This window comes from Leucopleurus acutus (genome assembly GCF_964270905.1).
Source record: "Leucopleurus acutus genome assembly, chromosome: 10".
NCBI lineage: Eukaryota > Metazoa > Chordata > Mammalia > Artiodactyla > Delphinidae > Leucopleurus > Leucopleurus acutus.
In genome coordinates, this window is record NC_139153.1 from 56,431,882 (window position 1) to 56,454,362 (window position 22,481).

At 39.1% G+C, this 22,481-nt stretch overlaps 1 protein-coding gene across 1 annotated transcript in view; it reads right to left on the reverse strand.

The window, feature by feature from the left end:
* Nucleotides 1-360: 360 nt before the first annotated feature.
* The window catches only part of ZCWPW2 (zinc finger CW-type and PWWP domain containing 2), a 139,777-nt gene continuing 117,656 nt past the window's right edge, over nt 361-22,481 (reverse strand). Inside the window, exons 6-9 of the mRNA XM_082848474.1 lie at nt 12,799-12,851; nt 11,675-11,742; nt 4,889-5,013; nt 361-1,102 (exon numbers count right to left, since the gene is read on the reverse strand). Of these exons, the coding sequence (XP_082704600.1) occupies nt 941-1,102; nt 4,889-5,013; nt 11,675-11,742; nt 12,799-12,851 (408 nt within the window). The 3' untranslated portion in view covers nt 361-940. The remainder of the gene's footprint in view (nt 1,103-4,888; nt 5,014-11,674; nt 11,743-12,798; nt 12,852-22,481) is intronic.

Below are 22,481 nucleotides of genomic sequence, written 5' to 3' on the forward strand. Positions count from 1 at the left end.
TTATGTGCGTGGAATGCCCTTTCCCCTACCCCTGCCCCCAGGGAGAGGGAGGTATAGAGAGGGAGCCAGAGCTAGAACTGGAGATGGATGTGCAGACACACAAGTTGATGAGCACAGAACATGAGTGAGAAGGACACCCACCGAAACCATTCATGGGGACCCCTAAGGAATGGGGCTCCAGGGGGGATGTTAAGGAAGTGGTACTGCAGGATGTACCTTTTACTTTTGTATATTGTTTAGATTTTTCTAGAGTGAATACGTTTAACTTACCTCTATATATTTTAAATTACATTTTCCCATTCTCACCTCCAGAGATACTGATTCAGTGGGGAAGGGTCCAGGATTCTAATCTTCCAAAGACCCTTCATAGACTCTGTTACTCAGTTAGGGAACGGTAGCTGAAAAGATTGTTTCCAGTATAATAAGGCAATTGACATTTTTGTTTTTTAAGAAAAGCTCCAACTCTATTACACAACCATTTTTTATTATTTCCTTTCATTTTACAGTAGCTTCTTTCTACTACAAATTCACATTCTCTAAGTATATTAGATTTGAAATATCTGTAAGAATTATAATAGCATTGGCAGTCATTTTAACAGTTAGCCACATTTGAACAAAGGGCCTAAATAATCATTGTAAAGCATGTATTTGTGAAGTAAGTTTCATAAGCCATTTTAAAATTAAGGCAAACAAGAAAAAAACCCTACAAATACAAATATCAGGGTTTCTCAGATTCTAAATTTATAACACTAACTTAATTACCATTTGATTGACTCTCAAAACAATGGATATTTTCAAAACACGAAGTAGAAAGTTATTAGAAATAACAACTTCAGTATAATGTATACCTATTTCACTAAACATTTTTAAGTTTTGACTTTGGGAAAATGTAAAGATGTAAATGTTTTTATAATTAACTTTTGAAAATATCTGTAATGTCCTAAAATGCAGACATCAACGCATCTATTTCTTTAAACTTGTTAGTTATATTTTCAATACATTCTCCAGCTTTTAATCTTAGCCCATCAATTACAAGATAGTCCTCGTCACAGTGGTTCTCAAGCGAGCTGCCAACAGGAGCTTCAGGGCCACATTTCGATAACTGTAAAAATAATCATACAAGTCATCAAATTTACTTGAAGACCAGGCTTAATTATTTGAACAAAACATAAAGTTGTCAGTAACTCCTTAAGAAGGTGTTCCATTTGCTGGTGGTCAAATGATCCCCACATAAAGTATAACGTACAGTAAGTGTGTGAGTGTAAAAATAACATAGTATTTAGTCCTGTCTCTACTCTCCAACATCACACATTTTTAGTTAGTTTTAATTTTATGCTTTGGCAAAATGTGGTCATTAAAATTAAACTTCTGAGAGTTTTCTATATTTGTTTATTTTAAAAATGATTACTATGGGGAATACAAGTTAAAACTGTTTTAGTCACACTTTTCTGTTCTCATTTTCTCATAAGCATCTGCATTCCTTATGAACAGTGAGAGTGTGTGCTAGCTTAGTGGGAAAGAACACAGGTAAAAACAATGCAAACACACACACACACACACACACACACACACACACACACACACACACACACACGAGATTTACAACTTCAAGGGTCATTAAAGGCAGAGGTAACTTCCCACACAATGAAAGAAAAAAATACATGCAGTTTATGGGACTTCCCTGGTGGTGCAGTGGTTAAGAATCCGTCTGCCAATGCAGGGGACACAGGTTCGAGCCCTGCTCTGAGAAGATCCCACATGCCGCGGGGCAACTAAGCCCATGCGCCACAACTACTCAGCCTGCACTCTAGAGCCCATGAGCCACAACTACTGAGCCCATGTGCCGCAACTACTGAAGCCTGTACACCTAGGGCCTATGCTCCGCAACAAGAGAAGCCACTGCAATGAGAAGCCTCCGCACTGCAACGAAGAGCTCGCTGCAACCAGAGAAAGCCCACGTGCAGCAACAAAGCCCTGACACAGCCAAAAATAAATAAATAAATAAATTAAAAAAGAATACATGCAGTCTAGACAAGTGCTTCCATGTATCAAAAATGTACCTTTCATTACAATAATTATTAAAATAATTATTATTCAGTAAACTCTGTCTTATCTGTATATGGACTATCTAATTTGTGAATTATTCAGGTGGATTCTTATAATAATCTGAAATTAATTCCTTCTCATTTTTTTCCACGTCAGGTCATGTCAACTAGTGTTAATATTAGCTAAGAACATAATTAATTAGAAAGGTGACTCTACTGAGGAAAATAATCTCATAAAGTATTTCAACAACAAATAGAAATGGATTTTGATTATCCATGTGTGTATGCTTTTTGTTCATGTTGCTACTCTCAATTCATTGGTATAAATGCTTGAGAGTAATCGACCTGAAACCTCATACATGAAATGAATGATGAAAACATCATCAAATTTACAACTTTGAAAATAGCTCAAACACTATCTGCCCAGAGAATAAACATGCTCAGAACTTTAAAATTATCAGATGGCTCCTTTTGATGTGTTAGCTTGTAAAGGCCACTTTCTCCTAAAAACAAAACACATCTTCAGTGTTAAGTGGCATTACCTTTGGAAGATATATTAATTTTTCCTACTAACAAAAAAAAAGAAATCCCTTAGGTGATCATTTTTTTATTTTTAAGCTGTAAATTGCTCCAGCTTTGACAGTTGGTCTCATTGCTATTCTCCTTATTTAAAAGTGAACAAGGCCCTAAGTACCCTGAACCTGCCATGAAGTCCAGACTTGTAAAGCTCAGTGTGGAGAGAAGCTTATGAACCAGTCAGCAGGTGGCACTCACCTGCCTACTACCAGCAAGTTAAAATGGTTAAATTTTATAATTTCGAAATGACTTTGAAAGCATAAAATATTACAAGAATCTAAAACAAAGAGCAAGCTCCTGGCTGGTGATGTATAAAAACTATGTATTTTACCTTAAGAAATAAAAATCAGAAGTAATTTTCTGTTCTATGAAGTTACTAGTTATAATGGCAAAATAGAAGCCAATTCTGTGGCTGTAAAAGCTCCAGGACATTTCTATAAAAATCAACCTGGCTGTATTTTTTTTTTTTTTTTTGCAGTACGCGGGGCTCTTACTGTTGTGGCCTCTCCCATTGCAGAGCACAGGCTCCAGACGCGCAGGCTCAGCGACCATGGCTCACGGGCCCAGCCGCTCCGCGGCATGTGGGATCTTCCCAGACCGGGGCATGAACCCGTGTCCCCTGCATCGGCAGGCAGACTCTCAACCACTGTGCCACCAGGGAAGCCCCTGGCTGTATTTTTGAAAAGACAAACTGATAAGACTGAAAAAAAAAAAAACCACTGCAAAAATCCATATGGTGCTCAAACAAAACACACATTTGCTAGAAAAGAATAATTTGTATATTAACTACATGTATACAACATATATATCACCAATCTATAGCTCTTGTTCTACAAAGGGTAGGATCTATATAGAGACAACAAGTTTTTTGTTTTTTGTTTTTTTTTTTTAAAAAAGGAACTCTAATTGGAAAAATGGCATTCACAACCCATGGAAATTCAAGTACAAGTTGGTATCGCTGACCAAGAAAACATTTCTGTTTTTCAGCTCAGCAAGTGTTTTTATCATTAATTTTATTTTCCTTGACATTTTGATCTCAACTGTAAATCCTGTATATTTCTTGATTTCTAACTCAGTCAAGGAGGTATTTAAGAATCATCTTTATTCTTCTTGAAGTTCTGAATGAAATCAGCCAAAGTGGGTAAACAATCTTGTCCACTTACAAATCCACCTTTTCTGCATCTCAGAATAGACAGACTTGGGGATGGGTAGTTCCGCAAAGTGAGAATATGGGAAAAGAGACAAAGTGACAAATTCTTAGCTCATACTCTCTCCAGCGGCTGCCACTGACAATTCTCATCTGTAATAACAGCCAAACTTAGGTGTCAATTACTCTGCAAAGCACTTTTCCTGGTTTGCCTTGTTTCACCCTTGGCTAGGCAACCTTGCCAAGTCCCCCAAATCCTCACTGGCAGGACCAGGATGGGCACGTAGGCACTGTATCCTGAGCCTGTCTCCTATCCACTGCCCTCCTGACTCCAGGCACACTATATACCCAAATGAGGGAATGAGAGAAGGAATGAAACCTTAAGGTTCCAGGGCTCCCCACTGCTGTTTTTCTTCCTAACTACATAGGGAACAGCTGTACCACCTTGTGGAAGCGTCTGCCCCATGACTTATTTTTCTCACACCTGCCACACTGCTGCTCTGTGTTAATGAGCTGGGCTTGTACCTCATTTTATTTGCACAGACATGGAGCTGATATGCTGAGCAGTGTGTCAACCAACTCAAAATTTCTGTTTTCATATATAAATATTGAATACAGTAAGCACACATGGCCTTTCTCAGCCCAATATAGCTGACCAAAAGAAAAAAGACAATTTAGTTAAGAATGGTGAAATAGAGTCCAGTGAAAAACCCCACCTCCAGGATGTTACTAATGAGGTTTGTCCCCATGGAGGTCAACCCTGTGCATGAACCAGGCAGAGCAGGTTTCCTGAGCGGCTCTTGTCCTGGCCCTTCTCCTGACTGTAAAGATGGGCACCCCCTCGATGACAGTGAGCCCCTCCATCTCTCTTCATTCCAGCCTTAAATATCTAAAATAAAAGAGCTCCTTGGCTCAAATATACTTTTTTCAAAGACTGATAGATGCATCTTGATTTCTCAACAGGCTACTAGTTTATTATTCACCTCATGATAATCAAGGGCTCAAGTTTCAGAAGTGAAAAGCATTTCCCATATAGTGAAAATGAAGATCCAGGAACAATTTCTGCTGTTTAAGGAGTCTGGAGTTGCTGTTTAGGCCTTGTGGTCACTATGGACCCTACCTTTTCTCCTGTATCTGTCTCCTCTCTGCGCTCCCCTTCCGACTCATCAGGGGCGGCTGTGGGCTCCCGCGCTTGCTCTAGCATTTGCTCCAGCTCTTTTAGTAAAAGTTCTGTCTCAGAGACAACTAAAGAAACAACGTTAATATAGTCAAAAATGTTATATCTTAATTAATTCAATCTAATTCATACTATTAACCACCCCCAAAGAGGACATTTTCTAAAGTTATGAGATTAAAAAATAAATACTTTGTATAATTTTCAGATAGGCCTCTGCTTGATGTGAAATTACTATGGATTTCCAGGTGAATCTTTTATATTGAATAATTATTCCTTGAAAAATGTAGGTTACATTCTTGCTATGTGTAGACTATAAAGTATCCCTGAAACATCAAAAGCTCACTAGAAGTTTGCATTTTTAAAATAAGGAGCCAAGGGCACCAAACTAAATTGTTATTTATAGACCGAGGGTCAGCAACTTTTTTTCTGTGAAGGACCAGAGAGTAAATATTTCAGCCTTTGTGGGCCAGATGGTCTCTGTCACAGCTACTCAATACTGCTGTTGGATGCAAACCATACACATACACTTAAACCAAATGAGAGTGGCTGTGTCCCAATAAAACTTTATTTACAAGAACAGGCAGCAACTCGTGGACCGTGGGCCACAACTTGTCAATTCCTGCAATAAACTATTAAAGCTACTGTTTAAAAGGGGAAGCCATGTAATTAAGTGGCAAGGCTAAGTCCAGACTAGTCTATTCCTAATCAAAATATCAATGCATCTTAACTGCCTAATCTGATTAAAAAAAAAAAGCCACACACTTATAAAAATTGTGGTTTTTTGGTGCTACTGTGACAGAAATATGTAAGTATGTAAAAAATCTGGTAATTGATTGAACTTGCTGAGATAAAATAATATCCCCATCAAAGAAATAAACACCTATTATAACTCTACAGACTCAATCACTGATTAACAATATCAACTGAATTCCCAATTTAAATAAAACAAACATTTTCATTTGATACCAAGTCTTGTTGAAGTAAAGATAAGGGCAAGGAGACCCGGATGGCCTGCTCCTGCAAAACAGACTGATGGGGCCCCTGAGAAGTCTTCCAAGGGCAGCATGATTGAAAAAGAAAGGCCACGAACACACACCCCATCACCTTCCACTCTGGTTATACAAATCTGACACACCACCCCTATTATGGACTGCTCATTGACAAGTAACCAAAAATCACACAAGGTAGAGCAGCTGAAAGTTCATGGAACCCAAGCAGGACACACCCTTCAGCGCTAAAATATTATCAATGAATATATCAAGGTGTTCCCAGCAATCATATTAATTTAATTGTGCATGATATACACATCCATTTGTGTGTGTGTGTGTTTACACACACAGGTATCCTTGTAAACTAAGCATGCTATAAGGTAAAAACAGAGATTATTAACGTGAGACGTTCCAGCTCAACAGAATTCATATTTTATTACCATCTTCTTTTATTTAATCAACAAATGTTTATTGTGTGCCTACTAAGAGTCAGGGGCCCCAGAGAAGAGCCACAGACCAACGAGCCTTCCTGGTCATCATCTCCATCTAGCCAGTCTTAGGTTTTCTTTGTGGAAAACTCTCACAAACAGTTTGAAAGAAGCTTTCTGATAAGCCATTCCATACCTCAGAACCAGTTCCTATGTTTAAAGACAAACAAACAAAAACCGTAACTGACATGTTAGTTGTAAGCACACAGATCTGTGTTAACTGCCAAGGCCTAAGAACACAGAGGATAAGCTATTCCATTCTAGAACAATGATATTCAAAATCTAGGGGCACAAGGATCACCTGGAGACTTTATTAAAAAATACGAATGCAACACCGTATCTACTGAATCAGAACTTTCTGTAGGAAAGTACATTTTCACTGAATCAGTTTTGTTAATGAGATTAACCTCTCTTTATGACAGATTTCTTACTTAGTAACCTGTCACTTAATAACAACTGTGTGGCTATCTTCACACCAATTCCCCAGTCCCACTCACAGATGTTGGGTTTTCCTACTTTACATTCTGAGTCTATGGAAATTGATAACTGACATTCAGTGCACTGCTGAGAAGGTGTATTTTGAGCTCTGCTGTAAAGGAAAAATGGCACACAAACTTCTTTTTATTTCTAAGGCTAGACTAAAATACAATCAATTTATGATAATGAATGTCATTGCCAAGCGCCATTGCAGGCTCTCTGTTTTCAAGTGATCTGGAAAAGTATGTACACTGCCTTTCGATCAAAGGGAAGACAAAGTAATGGATGACTTCATGAATCAACCAGGGTTCATAACACCAACTTGACTGATGTCAAATTCTGCTTCCAGAGCAACAGGAGGCTTGCTTTTCTAAATGGATATTCCTATACTGTAAACGCAGAGAGTGCAAAAATAATTCTCAGAAATTGCAGTTACTGTAATCTACAAACTAGGTTATCAAAATTGGTCAATGATCTCCTCCAAAGATAGAGAGAGAATGCACGCCTGTGCTAACTGCATGACCAATCAACTTCTATCAATCCTCATTATCCTGTAGTTTTCCTAACTTGCTTCAATTTGTTGAGTGATAACTGCTCTATCATGCAGAGAAAGTGGAAAAAAAAAAAAAGAAAAGAAAAGGAAAGAAGAAAGTATCTCTCATACTGAAGTCCATATCTGGCTTTTAAAAATGACTTTTTATAAAATAAATCAGTGTTTTTTTCCATTCCTGATAAGAAATAACTTACTGTTTATCTCAATAAATCAGTCACTATTTTTTAAAATAAATTTATTTATATTTTATTTATTTTTCACTGTGTTGGGTCTTCGTTGCCACACGTGGGCTTTCTCTAGTTGCGGAGAGCGGGGGCTACTCTTTGTTGTGGTGTGCATGCTTCTTTTTTTTTTAAACATCTCTATTGGAGTATAATTGCTTTACAATGGTGTGTTAGTTTCTGCTTTATAACAAAGTGAATCAGCTATACATATATATATATATATCCCCATATCTCCCTCTTGAGTCTCCCTCCCACTCTCCCTATCCCACAGTGTGCATGCTTCTCATTGTGGTGGCTTCTCTTGTTGCGGAGCACAGGCTCTAGGGCCACGGGCTTCAGTAGTTGTGGCACGTGGGCTCAGCAGTTGTGGCTCGCGGCCTCTAGAGCACAGGTTCAGTAGTTGTGATGCACAGGGTTAGTTGCTCCGCAGCATGTGGGATCTTCCCAGACCAGGGATCGAACTGGTGTCCCCTGCGTTGGCAGGCGGATTCTTAACCACTGTGCCACCAGGGAAGTCAATCAGTCACTATTTTAAAAGCCTTAAAATGTATATTTATGAACTTTTCTTTACTCTCTATTTCTCTATTAAATGTCTAAAGAAGCTATTTCCTCCCTTATATAACGAGGCCACTGGCTGGGTTATTTCAAACCTGGCACTGAAAAATAGCATCTTAAATAAACTTTCAGGGCCATTTCAATGTTGAAATTTTGAAGTCATTCTTACAGAAAAGGAGGGTGAAGAGGAGGAAAAAGCACTTGGTTTTGTTTTGTTTTCAAGTAACCACAAACCCTCCTCTGCGTGTTCATGATTTAAACGTAGAGATGAGTGAAATACAGGCTGAAGTGGAATGAAGAAGAGGACACCTTTCTGGGACACAAACAGAAACAGGAGGCACAAAGGCCAAGAGGTTAAAGGTGACTCCAAACCAAGAGCAGGTGGGCAAAGTTTGCCTTGAATAGCGAGACAGCACCCTTCTCCCCGTTAGCCTTTTACACCCTAGACCCAGGCCTCAAGCTTTCATCTCCTACTCGGGCTCAGCCACCATCCAGACCTTTCCTATATTAGCCATTCTTTGCCATGCTCACCTATCTCAGACAGCTAATGAACACATCCTTTGCTAACTTATTAATTAATGTTAGTAGATTATTAGTTAATCCAGGGTACTATGTCAATCTTTTATCTATCAAAAGTTTAATACACTGTCTACTTCCCGAAAAGAAATGAGGTATTTACCAACAGAAAACACTGATACAATAAAACAAATGACAAAAACTCAAAGACTGAAAATAAAAGAAGTCAAAATCAATTCATTAAGGAAGATATGAAAGGCATTACATTTAAAAAATGCTTAGACCAACTACCAGTGCTGTAAAGAAAAACCATAAATTTAGCTTTAAGCTTCTGGTACTCAAAGCAACCAAGGAAATTGTTGCAAACTTTGATTAATTTTAAGAAGCTATGTGACCTTAGAAAAGTCATGTAACCTATTAAGTACCTCAGTTTCTCCACTGACAGAATGGGCGTTAAAATAATATCTACCTTATCTATCTCATATAGATCTTGTGAGGGTTAAATAAATTGATATATATGAAATGTTTAGAAAAGTGAGGACACATACTAACTGCTACAGGTGTTATCATTATTGTATTATTATTTCATCATCAATGGATTATTTTTTTTTTGGTCCCTAAACACTGAAAAAAAAATATAATACAAGATATTTCGGGTGGCAATTCTCCAAAAAAATACAGACATGCTCCACAAATAGCTATTTAAATACCATATTTAATTCTTAGATTAAATCTCTTTTCATAACCACTTTTTAAAATTGAAGTATAGTTAATTTACAATGTTGTGTTAGTTTCAGGTGTACAGCAAAATGATATATATATATGTGTACATATATTCTTTTCCAGATTCTTTTCCATTATAGGTTATTACAAGATATTAAATATAGTTTCCTATGCTATACAGTAGGCCCTTGTTGTTTACCTATTTTACATATATAGTAGTGTGTATATGTTAATCCCAAACTCCTAATTTATCTCTCCCTCCCGGCATTAGATTAAATCTTTATATAGCCATGAATATACAGTTTAATTTATTTAATGATTCCTCAATTTTTTCTATTATTTTCCAGAAATAGTCCTCTCTTTGTCGGATAAGAGGGCTTCTACTGCATCTCTTTATTACAGATGAAGAAACTGATACTTGGAAAGGTAAAGTAGATCCACTTAATTGACTCTCCCTGGGATCTCTAACTAAGGGAAAGAGAGAAGCAACTGTAGAGCATAAAACCCATAATGGAATATCACAGCTGGGGCAGTAGACTAACAGGAGACACATTAGCACCTGGGAGCATAAGGAAAGAGGGTCCAAAAGTGGGGTGGAGACTCCAGAATCTGACGGTATAATTTTCCTCTGTTGCTCGATCTAGGACTGAGCCTACCTTAAGCTAAGAAGAAATGAGAGATCTCAGAGGCCTGCATCAAGGACTCCACAGAAATATGGGTAGTGGGTAAAAAATTTGAGGAGGGTACAAACTACTGAAAAAGAACTACTCTTTCAGGAAGTAGTCAGCTCTTACAAAGAACACAGAAGACTAGATGTTTCTGTTCTTTAGTTCAAATGGGATTGAGGAGTGGAACACTGATCAGGTAAACTATTTTAACAATTAACTACTGAGACTTTCAGAGCCATACAGAACATGAGACTACTGACAGGGCTTCCCTTTAGCGGAAGACTACTGAGATGTGTTCACTCATTTACATGGAAGAGTCATTTCCAGTCAGTGGATTCCTGGCAGGCATGAATTTCTTCTGTAGGATCCTGTGCTAGTTGGAGAGGAGAAGGATCCAGCTGTAGTATCACGGTCACCTGGTGGTGACTCAGCCTAGGGCTAAAATGACTTTTGATATTTCTACAGGAATATCTGAACTGATCATGTGAGGCAAAGGAACAAAATAACCAAAAAAGAAAAAAAGCACCTTAAATAGCGGGAAAGCAGTAGCAGAATAAGTTTAAGAAGAGATAGAAACAACAGAATTTTGTAGTGGTTTAGGAGAGGAGCCAAAGAAATTTCTTTTTAAAAAATAACTACCTCCGGCTTCCCTGGTGGTGCAGTGGTTGAGAGTCCGCCTGCCGATGCGGGGGACACGGGTTCGTGCCCCGGTCCGGGAAGATCCCACATGCCGCGGAGCAGCTAGGCCCGTGAGCCATGGCCACTGAGCCTGCGCGTCCGGAGCCTGTGTTCCGCAACAGGAGAGGCCACAATAGTGAGAGCCCCGCGTACCGCGCAAAAAAAAAAAAAACCTACCTCGTCCTTCCTCTGCCTGCTTTCCTTTCTTTTACTGAGACTGAAAACAAATGGCGTATTTAGCCAATGGAAATGAGAGCCCCGTAGGATCTTGGAGTGACTTCAAGGAGAGGGAGTGTGGCACAATGACTTCTCTGGGTTTAACTGGCTTTGAAACCTCTTTGTATGGCTGCCAAAGTTCCACCTAGCAAACAAGCATGTGCCTGCTTTTCAAGACCAACGAAAATGTAGGAAAAGTAAAGTGCTTTTGAAAGTGAAGACCTTCTCCCTGCAGGCGACATTCTCCCTACTGTGGTCTAACTCCAATGGCAATTAATTCAGCTGGAAGCCCTAGGCTGCTGCTTTTCTTCCTTCTCCCCCTTTGGCACCCCTAGGACCCCAATAAATGTGGAATAGATAAGTCTGGATTGAAGCGTATTGATGCTGGTATTTCCTCCCACAACTGCTGATGCTTTATTTTAAAAAATTAAATATATGACAAAGCCAGAGAAAATTTAATTCGAGGGAATAGAAACCTGAAGACAATTGAAAATCCCTAGTATGTAAATCAATACCAAAAACCCACTAATGTTTCTCATATATGTATACATGTACATTTTTTTTTCTTCAAAGGAATACAATTATATGTGGTGAAATTAAATACAGGTAAAAGAACTAAAAGCAGGACAGGCCTTCACATACCCATGTTTTCCTTTGAAAAGGCATCATCTGAACAAACATTTTCAAAAGATGATTTTAAAATAGCTTTCCTAGAAAAAGAATTTGACAGATTTATTTTCAAAAGATCAGGCATGTATATTTAAATAACTGTTTATGCATATTCATTGGTAACTGTAAATTATGAGTATATATTTTCTAACTTGGGGTACTTTTTCTTTGTTGTTGTACACAGTAAGTAAGGCAGTGAAAAACAAAATAATACTGATCTGAGCTCTCACTAGGTAAAAACCACTAGTAATCTACCCAGCACCTTACACAGCCTTTTTCGTGTAATCCTCCCTCCAAAAACCTACCAATTGTTACTCAGAGGAACTAAGAAATTTGACAACATAGGAAAATGGTTGAACGTGACAGTACTAAATTCTGTCAGACTGCAAAATCCATGCTTTTCCCACTACACCATGTTGCTGATTTAGAGTCAGAAAACATCTGTTCAAACACATTTTCTCTAACCAGAAGATCTTGAGAAAGTCACTTAAATTCTTTAAGGCACAAATTCTTCATCTTTTAGGTGGAGATAATTATGATATACCCCTATCTATTTGATGAGGTTACTGTGAAGTGTCAAGATTAGGAAGTGAAAGTCCTTTTTAAAAATTTAATTATTCACCTTCTAAAAAAGGACAAAGAAGAAGAGAAGCACTGTCATATTAGGCCAGTCTTTGTCTTTGAGTAGGACTCCTTTTCACATAACACTGATTACTATTCATTAAAAAAATAAATAACCTGTATGGCTGGTTCAGTGATAAACACTAAAACTTGTCATCAGTGACTTATTATAAAGGCTTATTTCTGGTTTGCATTACCTATTTTTAAACTAAAAACCTGCTTCTTATCTGGTTGCTTACATGATATTAATCTTTATAGTTTATAGTTTATAGTTCAACACATTTGTACCAACATAAAACTTTCTCCATAATTCTAAGCCTACTACTTATCATTTTATTAATTCTTTTAGAAAATTTAAAACGTATTTCCCTAGAAAAACAAAATTAAGAACCAGGGGGAAATGTCATATAAAAATTAAACCCAATATATATATATTTCAATTTTATCATAATAGTTTTTAATTTAAAAAAGCATACCTTTTCCTAAATTTGGGCTTTTTCTTTTGAGTATTATTTTTGGAAACTTGCATCTGTAAAGTAACAACACAAAAAGATCAGTTAGTTCATATGGGATACGATGAGTTCAGCATAATAATGGATCCTATATGGTCTGAGTAAGTTAGCCCAGAAGAAAAACTCTGGTCCCCAGCCCTAAACAACATATGTAATTCTAAGTCAGCCACTTCATCATCACTGCAATTCCAGTGACCTGCTCAACTTCTAGGAATGGTCGACTCATCCAGTACAAATGCCTACCCCCTATATCCACTCTCCCTTCCTCACCTTCCACAAATACACAAAAATACTAAGTAAAACTACTTTTAAATTTTAATTCATATATGATCTTTAAAGAAAGAAAAAGAAATATTCAGATGCCAGAAACATGTGGAATGCAAAGCTATACAGGTGGGAAGTGACATGGTGAAGACCCACAGAGAATTTATACCAGAAAAGGGCCAAAAGGGCTTGGGACTGGGGTTTTAATGTCTAAGCAAGGACAAGATGAAGGATGTGGAGGAACTGGAACACTTGTACATTGCTGGTGGGAATGTGAAATGGTGGAGCCATTTTGGAATACTGTTTGACAGTTCCTCAATATGTTAAATGTAGAGTTACCCCATGATGCAGCAATTCCACTTCTAGGTATATGTCCAAGAGAAATGAAAACATACGTCCATGTAAAAAATTATATTTGGTCATAATTATGAAACTATGAATGTGCATAACAGCATTATTCATAATAGCCAAAAAAGTAGAAACAACCCAAATACCCATTAATGGATAGATATGTGATATATCCATGTAATGAAATATTACTCAGCCTTTAAAAATAGTGAAGTACTGACACATACTACAACGTGGATGAATCTTGAAACCATTACAGTAAGTGAAAAGTTGAAAAAAAGTCAGACACAAAACGCCACGTTGTATGATTTTATTTATCTGAAATGTCCAGAAAAGGCAAATCCATAGAGACAGAAGTAGATTAGTGATTGCCAGGGACTGAGGGGATGTAGAAATGGGCAGCGATTCCTAATGAATATCAGGTTCCCTTTTGGTGGTATGAAAAAGTGTTCTGAAATTAGATAGTGGTATTGGTTGACAACTGTGAATATACTAAGAAACACTGGATTTTACAATTTAAAGGACTGAATAAGTTATATCTCAATGAAGGTAAAAAGTTTTTTTAATGCAGTGACATGGAAAAATTGAAAGTAAGTAGATACAATATATCAATGATTATTAACAAAGGGAATACTGCTACAGTATTACTGGTAGAAAAAAGCAGATATTAAGGCAAAAAGCATAATCAGAGATAAAAAGGTTATTACTTAATGCTAAAAGAAACAATCTACCCCCAAAATATAATAGTCTTGAACCTGTATATACCAAAATCTTAGCCTTAAAATATACAGAGAAACAGAATTACAAGTAGAAACTGATGAATTTACAGTTAAAAGGGGATATTTTAATTTACTTCTCATAAAAAAATTATATCCTAATAATCACTCAGGGGAAGTTTGTATGAAACATTCAGGGAATTCATATTATTATGATGCTAAAGAGTAAGTGATCTTCTTTTTGTGATCTTCAACCTCAAGGTAATATTCAAATAGTTTTTCCAGGACTGTTAGATATCTATATGGTAAAAAATATGTATAGAAATACTGTTGTCTAAATCATTGAACTACATCTCCAAAGACAATGTAATGCTATTATTTCTATCTTGTTATTAAGGATCAGCTTATATTACATGCATATTTGAGTATGAATTGAAAGGCTGGTCACAAGTGGAAATGAAATTCAGGTAACAAAGTGAAAACTGCTTTATAGGTACTAATAGATAGAAATACTGCTAGACGACTACCATAAATTACAGTGAGTTGTGCTGGTCATAATAAATTCCTTTTCTCCTTTGTTAAATACTCCATAGCAGCCAAAACGGACTAGTCAGTATTTGCCAAACGCCCTGTGCTTTCCTGCTCCAGCCTTTGACAACGTATGATGGATGGAGAAGGGCACTGCATCTGGAAGGAGAGGGTCTGGATCTGGATGCTGACTCTGGCACCTACAAGCGGGATCACCTTTGGTAAGTCACTGACTACTCTAACATCCAGCAAGAGCCTGGAGTAAGGTAGACACTTAATAAATATTTTCTGACTAAATGACCATTCTGCATTTCAGGGTCTTCTTTAGTTAAATAATGCTAAAAAAATAACTACCTCAAGGCATTTGAGGGAAGATTAATTACACAACATGCCAGGAAGTATCCAACAGTGTTTGGCAATTAGTTGATGTTCAGTCACTGTTTCATTGTTATACTAGTCCACCAGGTCAGTGTCAGAACTCTACCCTTTTTCCTTAGACCATACGACAGAGGGAACTTGGCACTTTGATATGGCTAGACTTTGGTAGTGTATTAGTTTCCCAAATCTGCCATAACAAATTACCACAGATTTGGTAAAGCATCAGAAAATTGTCTTACAGTTCTGAAGGATAGATGTCTGTCTCATAAGAACACTTATCGTTGGATTGAGGGCCCATATTATCCAGGATGAGCTCATCTCAAAATCCTCATCCAAAGGATTTGCAAAGATCCTTATTTCAAATAAGGTCACATTCTGAGGTTCCTGGTGGACGTATCTTTCGGAGGCTACTATCCAACCCAGTACAAGTAGACACTAAAGATTACTTTATCTAATCTATCTCTTCCCCTTCTCTTCCTGTGTTGCACAGCTGATTCTCCTATGTTGTCCAGTCCAATGCTATTCAGAACAAGAGCCACAACATGACAGAATCAGCAACATCTGAGAGCTTGTTAGAAATGCAAATACTCATGCCCATCCCATGCATACCAAATCAGAAACTCTGTGGGTGGGGCCTGGAATCTGTACTTAAATAAGCTCTTCAGGTGACTCTACAGTTTTCCAGGCACTGATCTAGCCCACACCCATCCACACAAATATATTGCTATACAAGCGTCACTGATTTTAAAGAAAACAAAGCAAGTATTAATTCTTTTCTTGGACATAAAAACAAAGAGGTGTATGTATAGACAGCATATGCCATTTACTGAAAAAAAATAATTAGCATTGTGGACTAGAATGGCAAATCAGAGAACTGCCTTTTACTGCAAAGGACAGAAAATCTATAAGAATTGTGTTTATATCAGATTAATATAATCTGCATAAACTGACTTGATATTGCCCATTTCCTTAAACCACTATTCATCTAAATTAAAAACCTTTTTTTGGCTCACACCAAGGAGTACTTCCCAGAACTTCTGCTGCCAGTGTCCTTGTCCCCACAGTGAGCCACAGCCACCCCCCCGCCTCTGCAGGAGACCCTCCAACACTAGCAGAGACCCCTGATGTTGGGGAGCAGTTGAGGTCCCAGACCAGTCACTGATGGTGACCACACAAAGACAAGTTCTGGAGACTAGGCAGTCCAAGATTAAAGTGCCAACCAGAGCTTTGGGGGAAGATGGCGTAAGAGTAAGACGCGGACATCACCTTCCTCCCCACAGATACACCAGAAATACATCTACACGTGGAACAACAACTACAGAACACCTACTGAACGCTAGAGAAAACCTCAGACCTCCCAAAAGGCAAGAAAGTCCCCACGTACCTGGGTAGGGCAAAAGAAAAAAGAATAAACAGAGACAAAAGAATAGGGACGGGACCTGCACCAGTGGGAGGGAGCTGTGAAGGAGGAAAAGTTTCCACACACTAGGAAGCCCCTTCGCAGGCGGAGACTGCGGGTGGCGGAGGGGAAAAGCATCGGAGCCGCGAAGAAGAGCACAGCAACAGGGGTGCGGAGGGCAAAGCAGAGGGATTCCTGCACAGAGGATCAGTGCCGACCGGCACTCACCAGCCCGAGAGGCGTGTCTGCTCACCCGCTGGGGTGGACGGGGCTTTGGTCGGAGTGCAGGGAGAGGACTGGGGTTGGCAGCGTGAACACAGCCTGCAGGGGGTTAGTGCACCACGGCTAGCCGGGAGGGAGTCCGGGGGAAAAAGTCTGGACCTGCCGAAGAAGCAAGACTTTTTCTTCCCTCTTTTGTTTCCTGGTGCGCAAGGAGAGGGGATTAAGAGCACTGCTTAAAGGAGCTGCAGAGACGGGCGCGAGCTGCGGCTAACAGCGCGGACCCGAGAGACGGGCATGAGATGCCAAGGCTGCTGCTGGCGCCACCAAGAAGCCTGTGTGCGAGCACAGGTCACTATCCACACCTCCCTTCCGGGGAGCCTGTGCAGCCCGCCACTGCCAGGGTCCCAGGATCCAGGGACAACTTCCCCGGGAGAACGCACAGCGTGCCTCAGGCTGGTGCAACGTCCCACTGGCCTCTGCCGCCGCAGACTCGCCCCGCATCCGCACCCCTCCCTCCCCATGGCCTGAGCGAGCCAGAGTCCCCGAAGCAGCTGCTCCTTTAACTACGTCCTGCCTGAGCGAAGAACAGACGCCCTCCGGCGACCTACAAACAGAGGCGAAGCCAAATCCAAAGCTGAGCCACGGGAGCTGTGCAAACAAAGAAGAGAAAGGGAAATTTCTCCCAGCAGCCTCAGAAGCAGCGAATTGAAGCTCCACAATCAACTTGATGTACCCTGCAGCTGTGGAATACATGAATAGACAACGAATCATCCCAAATTGAGGAGGTGGGCTTTGAGAGCAAGATTTATTATTTTTTCCCCGTTTCCTCTTTTTGTGTGTATGTGTATGCTTCTCTGTGAGATTTTGTACCTAGAGCTTTGCTTTCACCATTTGTCCTATGGTTCTTTCCGTCCGTTTTTTTTTTTGTTGTTGTTTGTTTGTTTGTTTGTTTTGCTGTACGCGGGCCTCTCACTGTCATGGCCTCTCCCCTTGCAGAGCACAGGCTCCGGACGCGCAGGCTCAGTGGCCATGGCTCACGGGCCCAGCCACTCTGCAGCATGTGGGATCTTCCGGGACCAGGGCATGAACCCGTGTCCCCTGCATCGGCAGGCGGACTCTCAACCACTGCGCCACCAGGGAAGCACCCGTTTTTTTTTCTTTAAAAATTTTTTTTTCTTAATAATTATTTTTATTTTAATAACTTTATTTTATCTTTATTTTATCTTCTTTCTTTCCTTCTTTCTTTCTTTCTACTTTTTCTCCCTTTTATTCTGAGCCATCTGGATGAAAGGCTCTTGGTGCTGCAGCCAAGAGTCAGTGCTGTGCCTCTGAGGTGGGAGAGCCAACTTCAGGACACTGGTCCACAAGAGACCGCCCAGCTACACATAATATAAAACGGCAAAAATCTCCCAGAGATCTCCATCTCAACACCAAGACCCAGCTTCACTCAATGACCAGCAAGCTACAGTGCTGGACACCCTATGCCAAACAACTAGCAAGACAGGAACACAACCCCACCTAGTAGCAGAGATGCTGTCTAAAATCAAAATAAGTCCACAGACACCCCAAAACACACCACCAGACGTGGACCTTCCCACCAGAAAGACAAGATCCAGCCTCTTCCACCAGAACACAGGCACTAGTCCCCTCCACCAGGGACAGGCACCAAAAACAACGGGAACCATGAACCTGCAGCCTGCAAAAGGAGACCCCACACACAGTAAGATAAGCAAAATGAAAAGACAGAAAAACACACAGCAGATGAAGAAGCAAGATAAAAACCCACCAGACCTAACAAATGAAGAGGAAATAGGCAGCCTACCTGAAAAACAATTCAGAATAATGATAGTAAAGATGATTCAAAATCTTGGAAATAGAATAGACAAAATGCAAGAAACATTTAACAAGACCTAGAAGAACTAAAGATGAAACAAGCAATGATGAACAACACAATAAGTGAAATTAAAAATACTCTAGATGGGATCAATAGCAGAATAACTGAGGCAGAAGAACGGATAAGTGACCTGGAAGAGAAAATAGTGGAAATAACTACTGCAGGGCAGAATAAAGAAAAAAGAATGAAAAGAACTGAGGACAGTCTCAGAGACCTCTGGGACAACATTAAACGCACCAATATTCGAATTATAGGGGTTCCAGAAGAAGAAGAGAAAAAGAAAGGGACTGAGAAAATACTTGAAGAGATTATAGTTGAAAACTTCCCTAATGGGAAAGGAAAGAGTTAATCAAGTCCAGGAAGCACAGAGAGTCCCATACAGGATAAATCCAAGGAGAAACACACCAAGACACATATTAATCAAACTGTCAAAAATTAAATACAAAGAAAACATATTAAAAGCAGCAAGGGGGGATTCCCCGGTGGCACAGTGGTTGGGAGTCTGCCTGTCGATGCAGGGGACATGGGTTCGTGCCCCAGTCCGGGAGGATCCCACATGCCATGGAGCGGCTGGGCCTGTGGGCCATGGCCACTGGGCCTACGCGTCTGGAGCCTGTGCTCCATGGCAGGAGAGACCACAGCGGTGGGAGGCCCGCATACCTCTAAAAAAAAAAAAAAAAAAAAAAAGCACCAAGGGAAAAACAACAAATAACACACAAAGGAATCCCCATAAGGTTAACAGCTGATCTTTCAGCAGAAACTCTGCAATCCAGAAGGGACTGGCAGGACATATTTAAAGTGATGAAGGAGAAAAACCTACAACCAAGATTACTCTACCCAACAAGGATCTCATTCAGAGTTGATGGAGAAATTAAAACCTTTATAGGCAAGCAAAAGCTGAGAGAGTTCAGCACCACCAAACCACCTTTACAACAAATGCTAAAGGATCTTCTCTAGGCAAGAAACACAAGAGAAGGAAAAGACCTACAATAACAAACCCAAAACAATTAAGGAAATGGAAATAGGAACATACATATCAATAATTACCTTAAAGGTAAATGGACTAAATGCTCCCACCAAAAGACACAGACTGGCTGAATGGATACAAAAACAAGACCCCTATATATGCTGTCTACAAGAGACCCACTTCAGACCTAGAGACACATACAGACTGAAAGTAAGGGGATGGAAAAAGATATTCCATGCAAATGGAAACCAAAAGAAAGCTGGAGGAGCAATTCTCATATCAGACAAAATAGACTTTAAAATAAAGACTATTAAAAGAGACAAAGAAGAACACTACATAATGATCAAGGGATTGATCCAAGAAGAAGATATAACAATTATAAATATTTATGCACCCAACACAGGAGCACCTCAATACATAAGGCAAATACTAACAGCCATAAAAGGGGAAATTGACAGTAACACGTTCATGGTAGGGGGCTTTAACACCCTACTTTCACCAATGGACAGATCATCCAAAATGAAAATAAATAAGGGAACACAAGCTTTAAATGATACATTAAACAAGATGAACTTAATTGATATATATAGGACATTCCATCCAAAAACAACAGAATACACATTTTTCTCAAGTGCTCATGGAACATTCTCCAGGATAGATCACATCTTGGGTCACAGATCAAGCCTTGGTAAATTTAAGAAAATTGAAATTGTATCAAGTATCTTTTCCGACCACAACGCTATGAGACTAGATATCAATTACAGGAAAAGATCTGTAAAAAATACACACACATGGAGGCTAAACAATAATAATAACAATAATTAATAACGCAGGGATCACTGAAGAAATCAAAGAGGAAATCAAAAAATACCTAGAAACAAATGACAATGGAGACACGACGACCCAAAACCTATGGGATGCAGCAAAAGCAGTTCTAAGAGGGAAGTTTATAGCAATACAATCCTACCTTCAGAAACAGGAAACATCTCAAATAAACAACCTAACCTTGCACCTAAAGCAATTAGAGAAAGAAGAACCAAAAAACCCCAAAGTTAGCAGAAGGAAAGAAATCATAAAGATCAGATTAGAAATAAATGAAAAAGAAATGAAGGAATCAATAGCAAAGATCAATAAAACTAAAAGCTGGTTCTTTGAGAAGATAAAGAAAATTGATAAACCATTAGCCAGACTCAGAAAGAAAAAAAGGGAGAAGACTCAAATCAATAGAATTAGAAATGAAAAAGGAGAAGTAACAACTGACACTGCAGAAATACAAAAGATCATGAGAGATTACTACAAGCAACTCTATGCCAATAAAATGGACAACCTGGAAGAAGTGGACAAATTTTTAGAAATGCACAACTGCCAAGACTGAATCAAGAAGAAATAGAAAATATGAACAGACCAATCACAAGCACTGATATTGAAACTGTGATTAAAAATCTTCCAATAAACAAAAGCCCAGGACCAGATGGCTTCACAGGCGAATTCTATCAAACATTTAGAGAAGAGCTAACACCTATCCTTCTGAAACTCTTCCAAAATATAGCAGAGGAAGGAACACTCCCAAACTCATTCTACAAGGCCACCATCCCTCTGACCAAAACCAGACAAGGATGTCACAAAGAAAGAAAACTACAGGCCAATATCACTGATGAACATAGATGCAAAAATCCTCAACAAAATCCTAGCAAACAGAATCCAACAGCACATTAAAAGGATCATACACCATGATCAAGTGGGGTTTATTCCAGGAATGCAAGGATTCTTTAATATACGCAAATCTATCAACGTGATACACCATATTAACAAATTGAAGGAGAAAAACCATATGATCATCTCAATAGATGCAGAAAAAGCTTTTGACAAAATTCAACACCCATTTATGATAAAAACCCTGCATAAAGTAGGCATAGAGGGAACTTTCCTCAACATAATAAAGGCCATATATGACAAACCCACAGCCAACATCGTCCTCAGTGGTGAAAAACTGAAAGCATTTCCACTAAGATCAGGAACAAGACAAGGTTGCCCACTCTCACAACTCTTATTCAACATAGTTTTGGAAGTTTTAGCCACAGCAATCAGAGAAGAAAAGGAAATAAAAGGAATCCAAATCGGAAAAGAAGAAGTAAAACTGTCGTTGTTTGCAGATGACACGATACTATACATAGAGAATCCTAAAAATGCTACCAGAAAACTACTAGAGTAATCAATGAATTTGGTAAGGTAGCAGGATACAAAAGTAATGCACAGAAATCTCTGGCATTCCTATACAGTAATGATGAAAAATCTGAAAGTGAAATCAAGAAAACACTCCCATTTACCACTGCACCAAAAAGAATAAAATATCTAGGAATAAACCTACGTAAGGAGACAAAAGACCTCTATGCAGAAAATTATAAGACACTGATAAAAGAAAGATGATACAAAAAGAAGGAGAGATATACCATGTTCTTGGATTGGAAGAATCAACATTGTGAAAATGACTCTACTACCCAAAGCCATCTACAGATTCAATGCAATCCCTATCAAACTACCACTGGCATTTTTCACAGAACTAGAACAAAAAATTTCACAATTTGTATGGAAACACAAAAGACCCTGAACAGCCAAAGCAATCTTGAGAGTGAAAAACGGACCTGGAGGAATCAGGCTCCCTGACTTCAGACTACACTGCAAAGCTACAGTAATCTAGACAGTTTGGTACTGGCACAAAAACAGAAATAGATCAATGGAACAGGATAGAAAGCCCAGAGGTAAACCCACGCACAAATGATCACCTTATCTTTGATAAAGGAGGCAGGAATGTACCATGGAGAAAGGAGAGCCTCTTCAATAAGTGGTGCTGGAAAAACTGGACAGGTACATTTAAAAATATGAGATTAATCACTCCCTAACACCATACACAAAAATAAGCTCAAAATGGAT